At 58.0% G+C, this 22527-nt stretch overlaps 2 protein-coding genes across 2 annotated transcripts; one reads left to right on the top strand and one right to left on the bottom strand.

The window, feature by feature from the left end:
* Positions 1-3448: 3448 nt before the first annotated feature.
* Positions 3449-12946, top strand: LOC119246480 (long-wave-sensitive opsin 1). The gene is made up of 6 exons (XM_037512842.2): positions 3449-3560; positions 6392-6688; positions 8785-8953; positions 9959-10124; positions 10989-11228; positions 12819-12946. Exons 1-6 carry the CDS (start codon positions 3449-3451, stop codon positions 12927-12929), a joined length of 1095 nt encoding a protein of 364 aa, XP_037368739.1. The 3' UTR covers positions 12930-12946.
* Positions 12947-14231: 1285 nt separating this feature from the next.
* Positions 14232-18692, bottom strand: TEX28 (testis expressed 28). Its single transcript, XM_037512774.1, has 3 exons — positions 18462-18692; positions 18024-18418; positions 14232-14391 (listed from the first exon to the last, which is right to left on the bottom strand). Exons 1-3 carry the CDS (start codon positions 18690-18692, stop codon positions 14232-14234), a joined length of 786 nt encoding a protein of 261 aa, XP_037368671.1.
* Between the last annotated feature and the right edge of the window lie 3835 nt (positions 18693-22527).

The raw sequence follows: 22527 nt of genomic DNA, 5'->3' as shown, positions 1-22527 counted from the left end.
AGTCTCTCCCCACCCTGGCACCCAACCTAAGCTTCCTCTTTTCCTCTCCCTATTCCCCATGGTACTCACCATAGCAGGTATATCATGTCTGGGGTTCATGCTGTGTCCCCTACTAGAGTGGCAGCTGCAGGAGGCAGGGACCCCTGGGGGCCCACAGCACCAGGCCAACAGGCACAAGCAGCCTTGACAGGGTCTGCAAGAAGTCGGTGCTGAACTTTCTGTACAGACACTCTGCTGGGGCTTTCCCCGGGATGACCTTCTTCCAGCAAGTTCCCCACGACGACACGTGCTCTAGAGATGGTGACCAGCTTGCTGCAGGTAGGGCGAACTTCTGCGGCTAAGCTGAGAATAGGGGGACTCCCCCAAGGAGGGGACGTGCATCGATCTGGAGAGACCGTCCGCTGGAAGGATGAGCAAAATCTGAGGGTCAGCTTTTGAGGTGAGTGATTGGGATGGGGTGGCACAGCCACAGGAATGGGGACACTGCTTGCCCTGGCCTCTCTGTGCCCAGGGTGTGTTCACGGACCCGTGCGAACTTTGGTCAGGCGGGCTCTCTGGCAAGGCAGGAGCCAGGAACCAAAGAAGAAATGGAGTCACATCTGACCACATGAAATGATAACTCCGCCTAGTCGATTCCACACACAAAGCCAAAGGCTCGGCCGCTCCCAGCCAACATCACGCCGAGATGGGCTGAGCCAGAGGGGCAGTCCTGTTGGGCTGCGCTCGATGAGGCGCTGAGAGTCCTCAACTCCACGGGCACAGAAAGTTTGAGCCCAGGATGGGCCGACGGGGGTGGCGAGGGTCCCAGGGGACACTGGGAGTGTGGGGAAAGGAAGAACGCGCTGGAGGGACAGCAGGGATGGCTGTGTGACCACGCGAACGGAGTTCACGTCACTGCGCGTGTCCAGATGGTCCCTTTGATGCCCTGGGCCTGCTGACCAAGCTGACGGCCGAGTCAAGGTGACAGCCAGCCCCTGGCTCTGCTGATCACACCCTGCCCAGCGCCTAGAACTCAGATTAGACAGCCCTCCCCAGCTGGCGGGGCGGGGACCCCGCAGGGCAGGTGCCGGGTCTCTTTCTCGGCAAACACTGCTTGGACAGGGTGCTGAACTCTGAACCCTGGGCTGCCCCTGCCTCCGGCCTCCTCCCTTAGCCCTTTCTCCTCCCCCTGCATCTCTCCTGCTGCTCCTCCCCCGGTTGCCCCATCCCTCGTTCTCATTCTCGTTGGTCCCTCCAGCTGCCCCTCCCACCCAGCCTGTGCGGAGCACAGAGGCGCTGTGGCCTCTGCTGGGGCACACGTGGGGGGCCAGGTGCCCCGCGACTTTGCAGGGCAGTAATCTGCTTTCGGCCAAAGCAGGGCTTGATCTTCCGTCAGCCCTAATCATCGATTAGCACCCCCTGCCTCCCCTGCTTCCCCAAGCCTTCCCCAGGCCCCGGGGCACACCTGAGACCTGGCTCGCTCACTGTCCCCGGCTCCAGGCAGCCCCTGCGCCTGCTCACGAGGCGCAGGCTGATCTCACAGGGGGCCCTTCCTGCCAGCCGCTGGTTCTCCCACCAGGGAGGGGACCACAGAGCAAGTGCCGGGGCCTGGGTGAAGGGAAGGCACAGCCTTGCCAGTCACGAGGACCTCGGCTGCATTCTCAGGACCAGGCCTTGCTCCAGCAAGCTCTGTCGGCAGGTTTGTGCCTCGTGGTGCCACCTGACCAAGCTGTGCCCGTGCTGGGAACCGCTGCTTTTAATTCTTCTGGGTCTGTACCCAGAAGTAGAGTTGCTAGATCCTGGGGTAGCTCTATATTTAATTCTTTGAGGAATTGCCAAACTGTTTTCCACAGTGGCTGCGCCACCATCATCTAATTTTAGAACATTTTGATCCCCCACAAAGGCTTCTCTATGGCCGGCAGGCATCACTCTCCACCGCTCCCTCCCCTAGTCCCTGGCACCCACTACGGTGCCTTCTTTTTGCTTGTACGGACGGGCCTGTTCTGGAGATTTCGAGGCAGTGGCCTCACTCTGCATGGTCTTTGCCAAGTCTGGCTTCTTCCACACGAGCCACATTGCAGCTGGCTCAGAGCTGATTCCTTGCTTGGACCAAATCCTATTCCAGTGCATGGAACCCAACATTTTATGTGGTCATTCATCTGTTGATTGATTCACTCTGGGGTGGCTTCTCCTTTGACCTTCTGTGACTAGTGCAGAGGCTTGGAGGCGCAAGTTGCACCTTCTCTTGCAGTCGGGAGAACTGTTTCCATGAGGCCCTCGGGCGGGGGCCAGCTTTGCAGGCTGCCGATGGGCCCTGCCAAGGCTCAGGCCAGGACGCCTTCCTTCAACCCCATGAGGAGCTGGGAGCCCTGCCCCAGGCGCCCGGCAGGCCTGGGTGATCTCGGAGTTACGAGGCGCCCCACAGCTCTGGCCCTCAACGTGGCAGCCCAGGCTTCCCACCGCCAAGGGCCCACGGCTCAGCATCCCTGAGCTGAAGCCAGCCCAGGACGTCCCTGAGGCAGCTGACTCCTGGACGAGCCATGGGAGCTGACAGTGGTGCTCCCTAAGGCGGACCTGGGGGGTGGGGGGTGTTGTGACTATTCCTCAGTTTGGAAACAGGCAAAACTATGGCATGAGGCAAATAGCAGGTAACCAGACCCTGGCCAAGTGTGAAGCCACCAGCAGCCAGACGCCTGCGGGCAGTGAGGAACATGGAGCAGGGGGTCTGGAACACTCTGCCAGGGGTTTGCTTGTGAAGGCAATCTAGAGGGGCCAATCAAGGAAAGGTCATGAACTCAGAAGAGGAAGATTTGAGCAGGTGGAATCTGAGTGCATGGCCCTCAGGTAGGGGTAGGCGGGGCTCCAGGGCAGGCACCTGCAGCCCAAAGGGTCTGCGCCAGGGAGGCAGAGGAGCAGGGAGCGGGATGCACGGGGGGCCTCCAGGCACACTCCTGTAAGCCCTCCTGGGAAGGAGCCCCCACGGGCGCCACTTGCGTCCATTTGGGCCCAATGAGAAGGTGGAGCTGGCTGGGCCGTGAGGATGCTGGCTCCAGGCCTCAGTCCAGTCCTGCACCGCCTCCTGGACCACCACGCCCCAGGGCTCTTGGGAGAAGCAGAGCAAAAGGAGGACCTCGTCAGGCTGCTTCCTCCAGGCCCCTTCAGTCTCCTAACCTTCTAGTGGGTGTTGCCAGTAGGAGGGAGGGAGGGAGATCCCAGCACCTCCCACAGCATCGCCCCGAGTTTGGTCCCCAGCAAATCCCTCTGAGCTGCCCTTAGGAACCAGGAGGCAGGGGCGGGGGGTGGAGGTCTAAGTCCCGGCCCAATTAAGAGATCAGATAACAAAGGGTTTGGGAGCGTCTAAGGTGAGGAGTGCTGGGCTGATCCTGCAGGCTCTATAAAGTGCTGTGCCCCACCACCACCCCGGCAGTGCCAGGGCTGGCGGCCATCCAGGACAGGGCTTTTCAGAGCCATGGCCCAACAGTGGGTTCCCCAAAGGCTCACGGGCGGACAGCCACACGCCGGCCTGGAGGACAGCACCCTGGGGAGCATCTTTACCTACACCAACAGCAATGCAACGAGAGGTGAGCAGGCGGGAGCTGCGGAAGCTGGGTCGTGCTGGCTGGAGCGGCCTTCCTGGGACCTCAGGCCAGAGTGGCCCCTCGGGCCCGGCATCCACCCACCCGCCCAAGAGGCCACACATTCTGGGGCAGGAGGCTCACGGGCACCCTTCTCCTGAGAGTGGCCCTGGGAGAGAGGGCCAGGCCCACAGAGAGTTGAGAACCTCCTTAAAGCGGCCCAAGGTCTGCCTTTGGGGGTGACCCACTGCAAGGCTTTGCATGGAGCTGGTCAAAGAGTGAAGGACACTAGTGACACCGGCTCTGGGTCCGTCCTGTGAATCAAAACTGTTGCCATGAGCAGCGACGGGTTTCCTGAGCCCACTGGTTGAGAACCCTGAAGTTGACCTGGGCATGACAACCAACCCCCCCGCCCCCCACCCCGGTCTTTGGCAGACCTGCTACATGGCTCTCCTTGAAGGGGCTCCCTGGAGACCCCAGGGCTCTGTCCACATCTGACATTTCTTTTTCTGCTTTTCTTTTTCAAAATTTCAAGTATCTTCCAGAGTAGAGGGCAGAGTCTAATGGACCCTGGGGTCCGCCCCTCCACGCACCTCCTCCTGGCTTCTGGAAGCAGACCCAAAACCTCACATGGTTTGCTCTGTAAATCTTTAGACGGTGCCTCTAATGGGAAAGGCCTCTTTGAAAACACCCCAGCATGTCATTGTCGCGCCTCAAAGGGTAGCAGCGCTTGGAGCGCGGGGAACCACCTAGCGCGTGCTTACAAACGCGCATGCGCTGTCCTGTTTAGCGGGTCCCTCAAAGTCCTGGCAATTTATTTGTTGAAGGAAACAAGTATTCTGTCCCTGGACTCCCCACTTTTGACTCTGCAACTTCACGTGCCCCTCCACCTCGTTTATTCCACCTTCTGCAAACTGCCAGTGATCTGAAGCGCTGGTGGTGGCAGATCGGATTTGCCTGTTAGGAGGGCAGCCTCTGTCCTGGGGTGCTGATAGCTGTACTCCCCAGGGGTACAGCGCACAGGGGAAAGGCAGGAGAAAGGATTACTCTCTTTCGATTTCTCCTGCTTCAAGAAAACTGCCGTGCTCCCTAGTGGGGCCCTGGGGGTGTGACCTCTGTGTCCCCCGTCTCTGCCGCCAGGGACCCTGTTCTCAAGGGCTTTGGGGAGAATCAGGGTTCAGATGACATTGAGTTTGTCATCCGCTTTATCTCAACACACACACCTCACTATGGCGAGCAACAGGACTGCCCGAAGCTTAACATCTGGCCAGGTCCTGTCGTCTTTAGCGTGTGCGCCGGCAAGGCCGCCCAGTCAAGGCCGCGTCTTCCCACGGCCCGAGGGCTCGGCCCTCGCTTTGCCGTTGTGCCATTCTCATGCTGTCGGCCCGTTTGTTGTATTTTTTATTTTTTGTGATTGCTTTTAACAACTCAATGTTGGCTTATGATTATGTAACAAAATATTTATCAGGTTCCCAATTAAAATCTAGAAAGCAGGCAGGACTGTCTCGGATGAAAGGGGACTTCACTGCCCTTCTTCATGGGATTAGTCTGGAACTTTCAGGAGGGAGGGACAGGCCCAGCACCTCCCCTGTGGCCCACACACTCCCAGCGTGCCTGCCCTTCCCCTTCCTCGGGCTCTGTCTGGCAAGGACACCCCAGCGGCCCACCTCTGTCCCAGTGCCCTGTCGCTGCCCGCAGCCTGGGGGTTCCAGACACCTCCCCGTTTCAGCTGCAGTTGTCACACTAGGCTGGGGAGGACCTGCTGGCAATGTGGGGGTCTTCTGTTCTCGGGCACCATGCAGGTCTGCCCATGGAGAGTCCGTGCCATCGAGTGCAGCTGCAGATGTGAGTTTCCATGAGCCCCCCTCACAGCGGGGTGCAGAGCTGAGTTAGGGAGACCAAGTGCTGCAGTGTCATGGGGCTGTGGGGCTGTGGAGTCCAGTAGTACTAGGAGTGCATGTCTCCCCTCAACCATGGGACCCAAGAAATTCCCATTATTCCTAAACTACTTTGAGTTGGGTTTTCATAACACACAAGCGGAGCGTGCGCCGCAGGAGCACTGCACCCATGCTTTCATCCAAATGGGTCCCAGCGAAAGGTCCTTCCCACCCCAACAAGCCCAGAGCCTCTGTGCCAGAGGACAGGGGGTGTCTTTCCTGGGTCTGTCCTAAAAAAGCGCCGCAAACCAAGGGCTTCAACAGCGACACACCACTGCCTGGTGCTGGAGGCCAGCAGCCCGCAAGCCAGGGTCAGCGGGAGGGTGGACCCTCCCGGAAGCGGTGAGGGAGACCTTGGCCCAGTTCCCGGGTGTTCCTGACAACCGGTGGCAATCCTGGGCTTGGGGAACTGTCACCCTGCTCTCCGCCTCCACCCTGCTCTGCGTGCATGTTCCTTCGATGGGGACCCCCAGTGCTATCGGATTAGGGCCCCCCCGCAATGGCTCCATTCTAACCTGTCACCTCCGTCCAGACCCTTCCCCAAGAAAGGACCTCCCTCGAGGTCCTCAGGGTTAGGACCTTCACTTCGTTGTGTTGTTTTTTTTTTTTTTTGGGGGACACAATCCAACCCACAGTACACTCACCCCCTCATCTCTGAGGGCTGCACCCAACTTGGGGGATGGATGAGAGCTGCTCCCCGGTGAGGGAAACCGGTGGTGCAGCCCAGGAGCTTTGTTAAGTTCAAAGGTGCCCTGGAGGTGGCCAGCAGGCCAAGGCCTTTGGCTTGAGAGGCAGGATCAAGGGAAGGTGGTTGCGGGACAGGGCCAGGAAGGGGCCCCCTGGGGATGGGAGCTGGGCACTGTTGCCCACCTGCCGGTACTCTGTGCCTCCCGCCCCCAGGCCCCTTTGAAGGCCCCAATTACCACATCGCTCCCAGGTGGGTGTACCACCTCACCAGCGCCTGGATGGTGTTCGTGGTCATCTCCTCGGTCTTCACCAATGGGCTGGTGCTGGCAGCCACTGTGAGGTTCAGGAGGCTGCGCCATCCTCTGAACTGGATCCTGGTGAACTTGGCGGTCGCCGACCTGGCAGAGACCATCGTCGCCAGCACCATCAGCGTGGTGAACCAGATCTGTGGCTACTTCGTGCTGGGCCACCCTCTGTGCGTGCTGGAGGGCTACACAGTCTCCCTGTGTGGTAAGCCGCTGCGGCCTAGGCACGGGACCCCCGCCCACCGTGCCACGCGCCACGTCGAGGAGAAACGGATCTGCTGGGGGAGCTAGGCCGCGCCCGCCGGGGAGGGAGGGGTCTGTCGGGCCCACTTGACATTTGCTTGGTTGCTTGGCCCGAACACCCTGAGTGTCTGCTCTGGAATGGCCTCTGCCTGGGGATAGGCAATTTGGGGCAGACAGAGCCTGGGAGGGGGGGAAGGGTGGTGACATCTGAGCAGTGCGGGAGAGGGGCGCTCTGGGTGCCCAACAGCACGCCCTCCACGTCTGCTTCTCTCAGGGAAAGCAGCAAACGTCACCAGAGCTTTCGCCGCAGGTAGAGACGCTTAGACCCAGCCCTGGCCCATCTCCGCCAGCCCTCGAGCCCGGCTCCCTGGGGCAGCCACACCGGCCAAGAAGTACGGAGTGCAGCCTTGAGTGGGTCCTGGGTCCTGTCGAGAGTGGGCCTGATCCAGAGAGGAGCCATGTGGAGCCCCGAATCATCCTGGGGCATGTGTAGCAGGAGAAAGTGACGGTGTAGCCAGATCTTGAATCAGCAAGAGGGGAGGGGAGCAGGAGGTGGAGGGGAGACCCAAGCCAAGGCTGCATGAGGAGCCAGAGCTGGAGCCAGATCTATCACACGTGGGGTGTCAGGAGGCAGGCCCACGAAGAAGGGGACAGGCAGGCCAGATGAGAGTGAGGTCCTGGCAGGAAGGCCCCGCACCACATCCCAAGATGAGGGCAGAGGGCCGCGGTGAAGACAGGGGCTGCAGAGCCGTGGCACTGGGCACGAGAGCCCATCTCCAGTTGCCCACCAGCCTCAAAGCAGCAGGGGCTTGTGGCTGCTCTCTTCTGGAAAGTTCCTCAGGGTTGGCCACCAGATCACCACACGTGAGTTATTCAGTTCCCACATCTAACTGGGGTTTGTCTCCATGCCATCCAAACGCCTCTCCAGTTCAGACAGACACAAACAGGAGGGGCCTGGAGAGGGGGCGCCCCACTTTGACTCTACCATTCGGCTCCTCCTCCATTTCCCATCGTTAAAAATGGCGGCAAAACTTGCAAATGTGGACGAGAATCAAATGATTGCACGGGAAGCCAATGACTTCGAAATAGTTATGAAAGTAATAAGAATTACCTAGCCTCATAGCGCTTCGTTAGATGTCTACGATTTCAAGTGCAGGCTGCTGACCCAGGGCTCCGGCACGGGCCTTCGGAGTCTAAGCCAGACCCTGAGCAGCTGCAGGTGGCGGGGCTGGGCACCCTGGGAGCGGGAGGGCGGTGGCTAGGGGCGTGGGGAGGGGCGCGTCACATGCTCCTGCTCCGGGCTGAGATGACAGCACCTCCGCAAGGTCACCCTGGTGTGGGGGGCAGTGGTGTGATGGCATCAGCGGAAGGACGGCAGCTGAGAGGACACGTACTTACCGAAGGGCCTCACGGGCGCACAAGGGCAGGGCCTTCGCATGGCCTGTGCCTTCTTCGTTGCGCTGGGGTGGCGCAGGCAGGAGGCCAGGGAGAGCACTCGATGGGTCCTCGGGTCCCAGCGTCAAGATTCCAGACTGGGGGCCTCCACTGGTGGCGCAGCGGTTGAGCGCTGGGTTCCGAGGCTGCCCGCAGCCTCTGTAGCACCAGTTCGATGCCCGGCCACCGGCGAGGGTCCCACAAAAAAAAAAAAAATATATATATATATATGTATATAAAAGATTCCAGGCTGGGAGGCAAGAAACAACGGACAGAACCCATGCCCAGAGCTCTGCCGCGCTGCGGCAGGAGTGCCCCTGAGGCTCTGCGGGAAGGGAGGGCTGCGGCACGGGGAGCCGGCCCCAGCGAGCCCGGTGGTGGGGCAGGCGGGCGTGAGGGGGGGCCAAGTCCAAGGGGGCAGGAGAGCTGGGGCCTGGCGGGAGGAGGAGGCGTGGGAAGTAGATATGAGAAAAGGGAATGGCCGAGACCGCTGCCCGGACCTGAAGACACTGCCAGATGTTAGGTCTGGCAGGTGGGTGGGGGTGCCCCTTGACCCTGGCGATTGCTGGCTGGTCTGGAGGGAAGGCGCGACGTTGGGGTCCCTCTCCATCTGCTCTCGTGCAGGGGTCACAGGCCTCTGGTCCCTTGCCATCATCTCCTGGGAGAGGTGGCTGGTGGTATGCAAGCCCTTTGGCAACGCGAGGTGTGACGCCAAGCTGGCCACAGCGGGCATCGCCTTCTCCTGGGTCTGGTCTGCTGTGTGGACTGCCCCGCCCATCTTTGGTTGGAGCAGGTAAGGATGCCAGGGTGCCACAAATGTAGCTGCTTTAGGACATAGCCAAGAGGTTCAGACCCCCAGTTCCCTTTGTGGCCTCAGGGCAAGTAAATCAGTCACGAACTGTCTCTGACCTCTGTGGCCCCATGAATGAAGGAAGGGTGGCCCCAACTCTTCCTGAGGCCCCTTTGAGCCTGCATGCCTGTGAGCACAGGGTCTGTGGCAACAAGACACAGAGCTGGGCCTGGGGCTCTGGGCCTCGGGAAGGCCTGTTTCTCTGGGAACGCAGGCAGGAAGGCCTAGCTCGGCACAGGGTGGCTATCTGCAAGCCACGGCCTGGCACCCCTGCTGCCCCAGGCCCTTTGCTCAAACACTGTGGGGGTGTCTCCCCCACTTTCTGAGACCGCTTGGGCTGCGTGTCATCTGTCTCCTGGCCAGCCCACTATGGAAGAAGAGCCACATTTCTGAGTAAGCGACTCGGATGTTTGAGAGGGCAGGCCCGGACAGCCAGACTGCGCCGCACAGTCTTGTGCTGCAGCCTGTGAGGACGCCCTGTGGGAAACTGTCATCATTTGGGGAAAGCGGCCTGCAAATGCCTGTGTTGGTCCCCAGCCCTCTGCACACCACATACCCACAACAGGATTAGTGAGGTGAGCCACGTGAGCCCCTCTGCCTAGCTGACCCCAGGAAACGATGCTAGAACCACATGGAGGTGGCGGTCCCTTGACGCCACCACTGGCAGGCCTTGCAGCCGCGGCATGTGAGGGGATGTCAGCTCGACGCACGGTCAAGGAACTACCAAAACCTAGGGCTCTCCTCTGGGGAAGATGAACTATTCTGGAACCAGACAGAGCGGCTAGCTGCAAAACACCGGGTGCCCGGAAAGTCCCTGAATCTTTCACTCAGAAATGGTTCACTCATGTGGGGGAAATGTCCTGTCGGCAAAGACCCCATGGCCCTACCCATGTCTGCGGTGTGCCGGGTGGACAGGGCCCATCAGGACCGGCTGTGGTGCCCCTCCAGGTACTGGCCCCACGGCCTGAAGACCTCGTGCGGCCCCGACGTGTTCAGTGGCAGCTCATACCCCGGGGCACAGTCGTACATGGTCGTGCTCATGGTGACCTGTTGCATCGCCCCGCTCAGTGTCATCGTGTTCTGCTACCTCAGGGTGTGGCTGGCCATCCGCGCGGTAAGCCCCAGCCCCCCCCCCCCCCCCCGGCCGCCTGCTCTCCCGCTCACAGGCCAGGCGTGCCTGCGCGTTTGCTCAGTCCTGGCCCGTGCCCCTTCCTGGGGGCCCGTGGAGGGGTGGGAGCTGCATTTCCTCCAGGCCCAGGATGGTTTGGCGAGGGGAGGGGGGGTTTCTGCATCCCCCACAGCACGGAGTGCAACCAGCCAGATCCACAAGTGAAATCTACAAATTGAGTTTTATTTAAAAAAAATTTTGAGGTAATGTTGGATCACATAGTTGCACCCCACACCCACTCTCCACCTTCCTTCCCCAGAAGTCGATCCTGTTCACAGCCACCCGGTGCCCTACAGGCTGGGGAACTCTTCAGAGCCAGGCAGAGACGGGATTGGGTCTTGGGGTACTGATAGCTCCCCCTTGTGGCCCCCTGCACACAAACGGAAGTTGTCCCTTTGTCAACTGCAATGAGCCTCATCCCCAAGTGCCTGCTGATTGCAGGCGGGGGTGGGGTCTCCTGCGCGCGACTGTCTGTGCGCACGACCAGCCCAGCCCGCGCTAAGGCCCCTCCTGGGGAGGACGCACGGACACCACATGCTCCCAGCGCACGTCCCCAGCTGCATCAGCCTGCGATCCCCCCACCAGTGCTGAAGGGTCACTGCTGAGAGCTGGATGCTGGCTGGCAGGGGTGCTGGAGTAAGCAGGCCCTTTTCCTTCTCCCACAACTCCCCTGCCCATGGCCACCCGCCTCTCATGCCCCCACACACACTAGTGTCAGAGCAACAGCCATGTCATCATCGAGTCCCCTGGGCCACAGAGTCCTAGGGGCCTCCTGTACTCACTGTCCTTTTGCCGCTTTGTCTCCCCCAGGTGGCGAAGCAGCAGAAAGAATCCGAGTCCACCCAGAAGGCCGAGAAGGAGGTGACGCGCATGGTGGTGGTGATGGTGCTGGCCTACTGCGTCTGCTGGGGGCCCTACACCTTCTTCGCCTGCTTTGCCACTGCCCACCCTGGCCACTCCTTCCACCCTTTGGTGGCTGCCCTGCCAGCCTACTTTGCCAAAAGTGCCACCATCTACAACCCCATTATCTATGTCTTTATGAACCGGCAGGTAAGACACCATCAGCAAAGCAAACTAGAAATGGCCCCGGTCCAAGCCCAAGGCGCCACCGCTGGCAGCAGCCGCCGGGCTTCTCCCACGGCCCTCGAGGCCGAGTTCGGCTGGGACGAGCACTGGGATTTCCTAAAGGTCCCTCTCTCACTTTCATTAGCGCAGCTCTTCTCTCAGCCTGCAGCCTTGCCAACTTCCAGGCCACAAGGCCGTACTGACAGGTGCTCTCACGAGCTCCTGGATCAGTGCAGGACAGACTTGGCGCCCGGGCTCTCCACCGCCGGCAGCCTCAGTGGCCAGGCCTCCGAGGCCACCTTGGTAGATCACAGGGACCGTGTAAGGCTCACCTGCTTCTAAGTGCAACTTGCGCTGAGTCTTCGTGGTGTCCCACGGCCACCTCACACAGGCACAGCTGCCAGGTGACCGGACAGTGACCAGAGAGGTCCCGCAGGGGCCTCACACAGGCCAGAGCCAGTCAGCCCTCCCGAGTGGCTCCGCCAGCCCTGCTGGCCCAGCCTCGGCACCCACCAGTGTTCAGTAGGACATGTCTGAAAACGGATGCCCTCTCCACCCTGTCTTCCCTTTCCTGTTGTACTTTGTGAGAACTTTCTGGAATGGAGCTCCAGGACAGGGAATTGTGCTTTTTGTTCACGACTGCTCCCCTCTGGAACCATGTGGCACAGAGGATGCTCGACGGGTAAATGTGGAATGAATTCCTAAGCCTCATATTATTATTTCAATCATGTTTTACACTCTGAGAGTTTTGAGGCTGGAAGGAGCCGGAGGTGGTGAGGAGCAAGCCTGGGCTAGCTAGGAGACGCCTGGGGGCTGTGCCCTCGAAGCACCAGGGTTAGCACAGGGACGAAATGAAACATCACCTGAGATGTGAGCACGCTCAGATCTGGGGCCACGCTGCCAAGAGCAGACCCTCCTGGTGTCAGAGATGCTCTTGGCTGAACAGATGAGATGGCTCAACTGCTTCCCCTTGGCCTCGCCCAGGCCACGCAGAGAAACAAGGGCACAGCCATGTTCCTTCTCGCCAGAATGCCTCAAGCCCTCCCAGACAGTCTGAGGTCAGATCACCCGGCTCAAGAGCAGGGAGTGGGCCGGGAACCTCCCTTTCAGAGGCTGGGACGGGTGTGTCCCAACCCTTCTGCAGCTCTCAGGCCACTCCCAACCCTTGGCATTGAACTTGTCCAAGCCACCCCGGTCTCTGTCTTCACCGTGATGAGGCTCCTTCCCTGTGCGCGTCCATCCCTTCCTCCTGGGACCCCGTGCTGGGATCGGGCCTCCGCGCTCAGTGTGCCGCCTCATCACGGCCACCATGTCAGGGCGGTCAAGGCTACTGTGGAATCGAGGGGTGCACAGGCTGCAGGGGTCGGGATTTAGTATTTCCCCGGGGGGCAGCATCAGCTGCCAGGAGAGTGAGTGAGGTCAGGAGGGGAGCAGGGCCACCACAGGGAGGGAATGCCCTCGCTTGCCCCTTTCCCAGGAGTCGGGGAAGGCGGGCAGCTGCGGCCCAGCTGTGCAGGCGACTTCCTCGGGTGTCCTCCTGCACAGCGAAGTGATACTTTCTGTTATTTCTGCCAGTTTCGAAACTGCATCTTGCAGCTCTTTGGAAAGAAGGTGGATGACAGCTCTGAACTCTCCAGTGCCTCCAGAACGGAGGCCTGCTCTGTCTCTTCGGTGTCCCCTGCCTGAGGCGCTCACAGCCCGAGGCTAAGGCTGAGGCCGAGGCTGGCCTGTGTGGAGCCAAGCCGGAAGCCCGACCCCCACCCAGGGGCTGTAGCCACCCTCCGCTCCTTGCCACCTTCCCTGCAAAATAAATGTAGTTTCTCTACCAAAACCACTGAGTCACGAGGCAGCACGACCGTCTGGGGCCCTAAGCCCGCGGCATGCAGTGTGGGGTGCGGGAGGGCAGCGCAGAGACAGGGCTGCGCACGACAGTCTGTCATCTGTGCTGAGCCTCAGGCCTGCAGCGGGGTGGGAGGACGGTGAGAAGGGGCACAAGGGGCTGCGGCACTTGAGGGGGTCAGGCAGCGAGGATGGGCCACAGGGGCGGGGGGACGGCGGGCCGAACTGGCCTTCTCGGGCCCTTTAAGGCCCATCTGGCAGAGGCTTGGAGTCCTTGGCATGGACTCTCCACCGGGAGGGGTTCCAGGAGGGCCAATCGGTGGCAAGGATAGCGTGTCGCTTCTGCCAAGCCAGGATCCCGAGCACGACCAGCAGCAGCACGGTGCAGGTCCGCAGGCGTGAGTCGAGCAGCAGCGCAGGGCAGGCACAGGTGGTGGACACGAGGACCAAGAGGACAGTGACCAGGGTGAGCAGCAGGCTCACGGCGCGGAACACCAGCTCCTGGGGACGGCTCTGGAAGCGCCCCGGCCCCCGCAGCTGGGCCGCCTGCTGCAGAGTCTCCAGCTTGGCGATCCGGCTCATATACGTTTCCATGACCTCCTACCGGTGACAGAAACACCCGCCCGCCGAGGTCAGCGGGGCCGGGTGTCATTCACCCGAGTCCTTAGGGGCACGCAGCAAGATGGAGGAAGGAAGGCCCCGACAGGGAAGGGTTGGCCGCTACTGAGCCTCCCACTGGCAGCGATGGAGTCACCTCTGACCTGGCCACACACCCTGGTCCCTCATCCTGCGAGGCCTGGACAGAGCAGGCAAGGCCAGGAGCAGGAGCGGGCTGCGCCATGCGGGAGAGGAAGCCCTGCCCCCACATCGTTAAGGTCGGGGCAGAAGCGGGGGGTCCCTAGAGGGTGATCCCCACACCAGCAGCAGGCTCTCCAGGAGGCCCTGACGCCCCAAAGTAGGAAAACTGAGATCAGAGGAGCACAGTGTGATGCAGATGGCTCCGTGCCAGCTGCAGCGCATGAGGGTCTGGGCACTGTTCCCTCAGCAGGGCACAGCCCGAGGGGGATCCCCTCTCTGGGTGTGAGGGCGCCACAGGGCCTTCGTCCTTCTTGCTTCTCTCTGGCCTACCTCCTTCTCTCTGGCCATTTCTCAGAAAGTGCCCAAGGCCCTCAACCAGATTTCCTTGCTGCTCTCGTAGGACAGGTACACCATCTTCTCCTCGGCGCCAGCCAGGTGCTGCCTGAGGTGGTAAATCTCGTCCAGGTGCCCTTGCAGGTGCTCGTCCACCTGTTCTTCCACAGACGCTTGTCTCCGGAGCAAAAGAGAAAGTGATGTCCTCAGCATCCCGCCTAGAGCTCACGCGGACATTGAGACCAGGCTGGGGTCCAGAACCTACCTTCCATGCCGCCCCCAAGCCCCAGGCAACCTGCCCCTCCTCCAGGGCCTCCTGGGAGCCCCGAGTGCACACACCGACGCCCGGAGATGTTTTCTGTATGCTCACACTTTTGTACCAGCTCGACGACAGCAGCCACAGACAGAGGCTGCGGGAACCGCAGTTTACATCTCCCACCCACACCACTAAACTGCACCCGGGCTTCAGGGCAGCGCGGGGCAGCAGGAGGTTTCCAGAAAAAACCTGTTGATTACGAGGACGGCGTGGTCACAAAAGACCATGCGTTGCATGATTCCATTTATTTGAAATGTTCAGGTGAGGCCAATCAGAAATACAGAAACAGCTGAGTGGGGGTGGGGGCCGGGGGCGGGGAGGGTGCGGGCCGGTGGGCGTGGCACGTGCCAGCTGCTGTGGCACGACCCTGGACGACGACCACTGACTGCACCCTAAATGGGGGCCCCACAGCAGGGTAATTATGTCTCAATAAAGCTGTTAGGAGACAAAAAAAGTGGATTGCAGTAACAGTTGCACAACTCGGGAAATTCACTAAAGATGACCGAGACGGCAGCTCCAATGGCGTGTTCGATGGCAGGCGGAGAAGCGGCGGGAGAAGAGCGCGCAAGCTGGCACTGGGGCCCTGGCAGCACCAGCACCCGGCAAGTTCTTCTCCTCTGACGCGGACGAGTTGACCGAGTACTAGGTGGACGGAGGCCGCTGAAACTGTAACCATGGGGGCATTGTGCGGGCAGAAAAACGCTCAAGGAAGAGCGCTGCCACAGGAGCAGCTGTGGGGCCGGACTCTAGGGCAAGGGTGGGGACAGCCCCCAAGTGGTGTGAGAGTTGAAGCTAAAGGGTTCCTCCCAGAATCTGGAGGCGCCAAAGCGACCCTAGACGATGAGGGTGATTTCTCATTCAGAGGAGGTGACATTCTTGCAAAGTGGGCACGAAAATCATGACTGAAAGGGTGTCGTGCGAGGCCGCCCCTTCCACACGGTCCTGCAGTGGCTCATCATGCGAGTAACCTGGGCCTCTCTTGCAACCAACCACTGCGCTCCAAAGTGGCAACGCAAACCAAGCGTCGCTACCATGCTTTGGGGTCCCAGACCCCAGAAGCACCAGTCCAGCAATGTTCGCGGAAAAGATGGGCGCCAGCAGGAGGGCAGCCAGGTGGGCAAAAGAGATGGGCGGGGGAGGGGCATGAGGGCCTTCGGGCACATCTTTTGAAAACCGTGTTCTTTTTCATCACAGTGCCACTGGCTCACAACCCTGCTCGGGGCGCGGCAGCTACAGCTCACACCTCTTCAGACACCCCCACCAGCAAGGCACCCACAGTCCTCCACCACCATCACGGTGCTCCTCTTTGCTTCCTACTCCTCTGCTCCCCTCCGGGGGGAGAGCCCTAGAGTTTGCTTTGGTTCAGCTGTGTCAGTTTGTCTCAGTTCCTTTGTCTCGCTGCTCTATATTCCGCGCTGATGAAGTCGCCCGGAGCTCGTCCGTCTCTCCGGCTTAGTACCACCACCTCCAGTCCCGGCCGTGCTGGGGTGCGCATAGACCACGTCTTCCTAATCTGCTCCTCTGTCTTCGTGCACTTAGTTATTTCCATAAAGGGAATCTTTTAAAAATATTTTTTCTTTAAAAAAAATAAGATTTGGGGCCTCCCCCATGGCGCAGCGCTGTGAAGCCGACTGCAGCAGCCTCTCTAGTGCCGGTTCGATTCCCGGCCGGCCAGGGAGATTCCCACATGGCGCGGCAGACCTCTCCTGTCGTGCCCGCTGCTCCCCTCAGCAGTGTACTTCGTCAGTCTGCCTGTTCTGCTCCCCACTCTGTCTCTGGTGAATTCTCTCACCCTCCCACACCTCTGGCTTGTACCCCAGCTCTTGTATAAATAAATAAATCTTAAAAAAAAATAAGATTTAATACAAATATGGTAAGTATTAGGGTCTGAGAAGCCGGGGATGGGTATGAGAATGCTGGTCATGCTGTTCTCTGTTTTGCCTGGGCCTGAAATGTTTCGTAATTAACAAAAGCTCGAGGGTCCTCATCAGGCACCAGGAATGACGAACCAGAACGGCAGTGACAGGCAGCAGTCAGGACCGCCACATAGAGAAGAGCGCAAGCCTGACTGGGGGCCGTGACGCTGGCGAAGAGGCGTGGAGCCGCCGAGGGAACAATCACCCCGGGCTGTCGCCAACGCAGGGGCTGTGACTTGGTTCTTCTCAGAGGACTTGACTGCCACCCACTGGGAGGCGGTATCCCGCCACTAACACATTGGTCTCATTTGTCAAAAGGCTTTGCGGTCTAGGTGCTTGGAGGAGAAAGGGTTGTCGGTCCAGAAGCAGAGCTGTGTCGGTGGCAGAGTAAGCGTGGGCACCCGGTGGCACTTCATGTGGGCAGCTAGCTTACGTAAAGGTTTTAGAAAGATTTCGCAGACGTATGCTTTCTAAATGCCATGAATTCCTGCATCCCGGCCCCGATTGAGGAAGCCACCGGCCAACCCTCAGCTCCGAGCCTCCGGCGCGTGGCCTGCGCACATCTCCTGTGGAGAGCGGGCAGCCCACCACCAAGAGGGAGTGAGGGCCCGGGGATCGCAGCCCGCTGCATTCCTCCCAGCAGACTTGAGTTCCCGCTCAGCCACAGCGCAGGGGTGGGCGTGCTGGGAGGGGCTCTGACCCTTGCAGTCACCTCCGCGGCTCGCACAGGACAGAACATGTGCACACAGGCAGGGCTGCCGCCCCCACTCCTGTTTTCCACAAACCCCACTTTGGAAATGTCATTTCCGTAAAGGGGTCTGTAAGAGCCGCGGGATTTCGGATGCCGGGTCCTATGATATAACCTGCAAATATCTATGGCTCAGACTGGTCTCCTCACTTGACAACGGGCACCCCTAGAGCTCCCAACTGCTCGTGGTGGGTCCATGGAGCAGACAAGTGCTGACGTGGAACAGATGCTGAGCACCTCGGCCCATGTCCTGGTGGGCTGGTAGAAGGGTCAGAGCTCATGGCCACACCAGGCCAAGGGCACCAGTGGAGGCAGCGTGCACCCGAGGGCCGGCCGGACCCCAGAAGGCTTCAAAAGGAATGGAGAGGCTCCTTCGAGAGTGTGAGTTCGCCTTTCTCCCCCTCGAGGGCTCTGAGTCTTACCTTAGACAAAAATGCAGTCAACTCAGCACACAGCGGGGCAAGAGCATTGCTCAGAAAGCCGTCACTTTCAGAAGGGTCCTCCACCCTGCACCTCGGGCCCCGGGGAGCCGAGAGGCATGGGGTTCCCTGCCTGACCCACCCTCCACCACCATCCCAGCATACAGGGACCGGAGGGATGCGGCTCCTACGCCGGCCCCTGGCCCCCCAGTCAGAGCGACGGCACTGGGACCCCAAGCTGTAGCCTCATTTGCCAGCAGCAGGTCAGGGGACAGGCATGGGCCCAGGGGCCAAGGGCAACTTGACCCCATGGTGACTAACCCCGGACTCTGCAAGCCCAGCTCCCCTGCCCCTTCACCCCCTACTGACAGGCCCGGGGCTCTCCCTCGCCTGGTGGGAGGGGCTGCTCACCTGCACCGCTCCTCCTGAAGAAACTCCAGAGACACCTGCAGCGACTCAAGGTGGCACTCCTTCAGGCTCTTGTAGGCCACCTGGAGGCCACGGTGGAACTCCTTGGCATCTCTCAGCTCTTGGTTCATCTTCTGCAACCAGGTTGTGTGCTCTGGCACCAAGGAGGTGCCCGGCTGCCAAGCCAGGGAATGAGGCTCCAGCAGGACGCGTCTGACAATGTCAGACAGGTCGGGTGGGGGGGGCTCCCAGGAGTGCAGGCTGCTTTCCGCCCTCAGCACGAAGCCCTTGGGCCTGCAGCCCTGCTTCAGCTCCTGGAGCAGCTGGTGACATAGGCGGAGCCGATGCGCATCCTGGGCGAGGGCAGCAGAGGCATGCTGGTTCACCTTCTTGAAGACCTGCCGAGTGTGGGGGGGACTGATGCTGGCCAGCTTTGGGCACCTGCTTGAGGGAGCACACACTGTTCTCGGCCCGGCTGGCCTTCTCCACCCGAAGCTGCTCAGAAAGGTACTGGAGGCGGTGCTTGATGCTGGCCTGTAAGTTCCAGGCCGGCTCCCTGTCGGAGAGGCTGGAGTGGCTTCTGGCACCATCCTCACTGGGCGCCAGGGACTGGCTTGAGGGCACACTGGAGGGGAGAGTTGCGCTTGGGCTCTTGGTGTATTCTGCCTGCATTGGGAAACAAGGCAATATCCAATGGGTCCTTCGGTGAGCTGCTAATGGTGGACGTGGCCAGGTCATTGCTTCAGGCTATAAAAATATACCCACTTGCAAGATCTATGCATTCAAGATGGGCCCCGCACAGACTGGGCCAGTGGCACTCCCTTCCCTCGCCCCTCCTTTCAGCCCTGTGACCCCCAGAAGGTTCACAGCCCCCCACCACACCAGCCCTGTCTGTTCCTGGACTCCTATAGGACTCCTTTCGTAAAGAACTGTTCTGGTAAAGTACAGAACAAACTTGTTCCCATGAACCCATGGGCTTGCTGTATCCTGACTCCCAAGCAGGAAGAGGAGGTAGACAGGGAGGTCAGTGTCCCCATAGTTCGTCCTCATCTAGTCATTCATTCAATACACGTTTCCTGAGCACCCCCAAGCAGTGGCGGAGTCAGACACATTCTGTGCTCAGAGAGCTGAACTTTCAGGGTAGAAAATCCTATTGTAGCACAAACAAATGAGTCTGACATGGAGAGGCAGAGGCACAAACACGAACGACTCACAGACCTCAAGTCCCAGCTTTAGCAGATCATCGCCACCTGCCACAGGCTGCTAGGGGCCAGGACGCCCTGTAGTCCCCAGTCCCCTTCCTGTGGAGGGATCCCCCGGGTAGGGGCCCTTACCCCTGGCTCTTCCCGAGCGCCAGTAAAACTGTATGGCCCAAGAGGGAAAAATTCCTCTAATTGCCATGCCAGAGGGAGAAGGCAGAATGAGGCAGCAGGATGGTTTTAAGAGATAATTACTAAGAATAGTCCAAAGTGATGAGAGACACAAATCCACAAATTCAGGAAGCCTGGTAAGTCCCAAACAGGAAAGTCAGAAGTAGATCCACATCTAGACATAAGGTCTTGAAAGCAGCCAGAGGGGAAAAGCGAATTACCTTTAAAGCCATGACTTTTAGAATGAAAGCTGACTTCTAAAGGTGTCCATGACATCCAGAAAATAGTGGAATGCTAGCTTCAGCATGCCACAAGAACAACTATCAGAGAGAAAAAAAAGAGTTCGCGTTAAAAAAAATCAGAAGTCAGATGTCTTCAGACTTTTCAACAACAGCACTGGGATCTAGAAAACAAAAGAAATAATGCCTTGAAATTCCAAGGGAGGGCCTCCCTGGTGGCCTAGGGGTTAAGACTCAGCGCTATCACCACTGTGGCCTGAATTCAATCCCCGGCCAGGGCTCTGACCCATAGGGCACAGCAGACCTCTCCTGTCTCCCGCTGCTCCCCTCAGCAGTGGATCTCAGTGAATCCGCCTCTTCTGCTCCCCGCTCTATCTCTGGGGACTCCTCTCACCAGCTCCCGCACCTCTGGTCTGCACCCCAGTTCTTGTATGCATAAATAAATAATAAAATCTTTTTAAAAATTAAAATATAAAAAGGCTCTGGGAGAGGGTGCTCTAAGAGGGCAAACGGATGTGTTTCAATGTCTCACGCAAGACGCAGAGACACAGACATTGGGGTAGGACGTGCCTATTGTAAGCAGCTGAGAACATCAGGGGTTGTGGGGGAAAAAGAGTGTTAACTTCAAGGAAAACAAAACATTGGGGAGACAGGAAAGGAGTCAGAAAGTCAACTAGTTCTTTCCATGGACTTGATAATGACTGAAACCAAATCGCTGCACACCACACTGGCAGGATGGGGGGGGGCAGTAAAAGACCTACATCTTTTTTTTAAAAAAAAAAGATTTATTTATCTATTTACACAAGCACTGGGTACAGTCAGAAGCGCGGAAGGGTGAGAGAATTCACCAGAGCCAGAGCGGGGAACAGAACAGGCAGATGGACCGAAATACACTGCTGAGGGGAGCAGCGGGCGCAGCAGGAGAGGTCTGCGCGCCATGTGGGACCCTTGCCAGCAGCCAGGGATCGAACCGGTGCTGCAGAGGCTGTGGGCAGCCTCGCAGCCCAGTGCTCAACCACTGTACCACCGGGGGAGGCCCAAAGACCTACATCTTTTATAGTGAAGCCAACACTTTCTAAAATATGAAAAACAAAGAAATGGTACTGTAAACAACTGATTCAGAGAACTGGAAGTAAAAGCCAAAAATAAAAAATAAATAACCAGGTAAAAGGATTGAAAATGGCTGATTCTGGGGAGTAAATGATTGGCGCATAGACACGGGGGGATGTCATTTTTTGCAATAAGCCTTGTAACAGCAGCTAAGCCCTGACCTGGCTTTGTATAGGTGAGGTCAGGGTGATTTTTACATTTTGAAATGGTTGAAAAAGACAAAAAGAAAAGATGGTTTCATGACATATGGAAATGATAGGAGATTCCAATCTCTGTGTCTATAAATAAAACTTGATTGGTACTGCCACCTGCATTCATTCACCTATTGTCTATGGCGGGTTTGGTGCCGCCACAGCGGCCAAGCTGAGCAGCTGCAACAGAGGTCAAGTGGTCTCAAAGATTTCCCCTCTGGTCCTTCACAGAAAAAGCTTACTGGCCTCTGCTTTAAACTTTTAAAAGGTATGTTTGTACATATAGTGACAAATGGACTAAATTGTTTGAAAAGGAAGTAGGAAAGAGGGACATTGAAAGTTGCTAATGACTCATTTGTTCTATTACAGAAGATAGAGGAAGAATTGGTGGTGAAAAAAATTAAAAGCAACCATTAGAAAAATGTCAGGCACATTACATCCAAAGAACAAAGGGGAGATAAAAAGTAGAACTTGATTAATCAAAAATTTTTAAAAGGGTTGACAAAACAAAGGGACAGACAGAAACCATTAAATAGGATGCCAGTAAAATCCGATTATCAATTATCCCTGTTCTAGAGGAGAGTCAGCACTGTGGCGAGTCAGTCCCCTGCATAGTAACAGGTAAGTTCAACGAAATCCCAATTAAAAAACCAACAGAAATGTCTCATGAATCTTAAATTAGCTGATTCCAGAGTTTATTTGGAAGAAAAATGCAAAATATCTAAGAACAATTTGAAAAAGAATAATAAATTTGATCCAGAACAAGCAGCTGTTTGTTAAAAAATTAAGTTAGAACACTACCTTACCTTACATCATCAACTGTAGTCAAATTGAGGCAATACAGAACTAAGCATAAAAATGAAACTATAAAAGCATGAAGAGCACATATACTAGGCACATTTTCAAAATAGTATTTCTGTGAAAACGTTGCTAACCCAGGCGAAACTACAGTGCCGTAAAGGAAGAGACCTACATACACACTAAAAATGTTTAATCTTTTTAAAAAAGATTTATTTATTTATGCATACAAGAGCTGGGGTACAGGCCAGAGGTGTGTGTGTGGGGGGCGGTGGTGAGAGGACTCACCAAAGACAGAGCGGGGAACAGAACAGGCAGGACGAAGTACACTGCTGAGGGGAGCAGCGGGGAGACAGGAGAGGTCTGCTGCGCCCTGTGGGTCACCTCCCTGGCCGGGGATCGAACTCGTGCTGCAGTGGCTACGGACAGCTTCACAGTGCTGAGCTTGCAACCCCTTGCGACACCAGGGAGGCCCAAAAATGTTTAATCTTCTTGTGGAGGTAATCAGGTTAATAAGTGACTTTCAGATTTGGGTGCAAGGGATTGCTTCTGCTTAAAAAGCAAAGCATCGCCAATAACATTTTTTTAAAAGCCACAGGATGAGAAAAGCACATTTGCAATGTGTCTGATAGATCAAGGGCTACTCGAGGTAATATACAAAGACATCCTGCAGATCAGGAAGGTCACAAACAGATCCGCTCTACTAAGGCGAAGGACAGCCGTGGACAGCCCAGAGAGGACACGGCTCAAAGGGCACCGAACGTTGGAAAAGGCGCGAGTGGGGGAAAGTCCTAACCGG

The sequence above is a fragment of the Talpa occidentalis genome, unplaced genomic scaffold (assembly GCF_014898055.3).
Source record: "Talpa occidentalis isolate TD23 unplaced genomic scaffold, MPIMG_talOcc4v2.1 talOcc4.15, whole genome shotgun sequence".
In the NCBI taxonomy this organism is placed as follows: Eukaryota; Metazoa; Chordata; class Mammalia; order Eulipotyphla; family Talpidae; genus Talpa; species Talpa occidentalis.
This window is presented reverse-complemented; position numbering and strand designations above follow the sequence as displayed.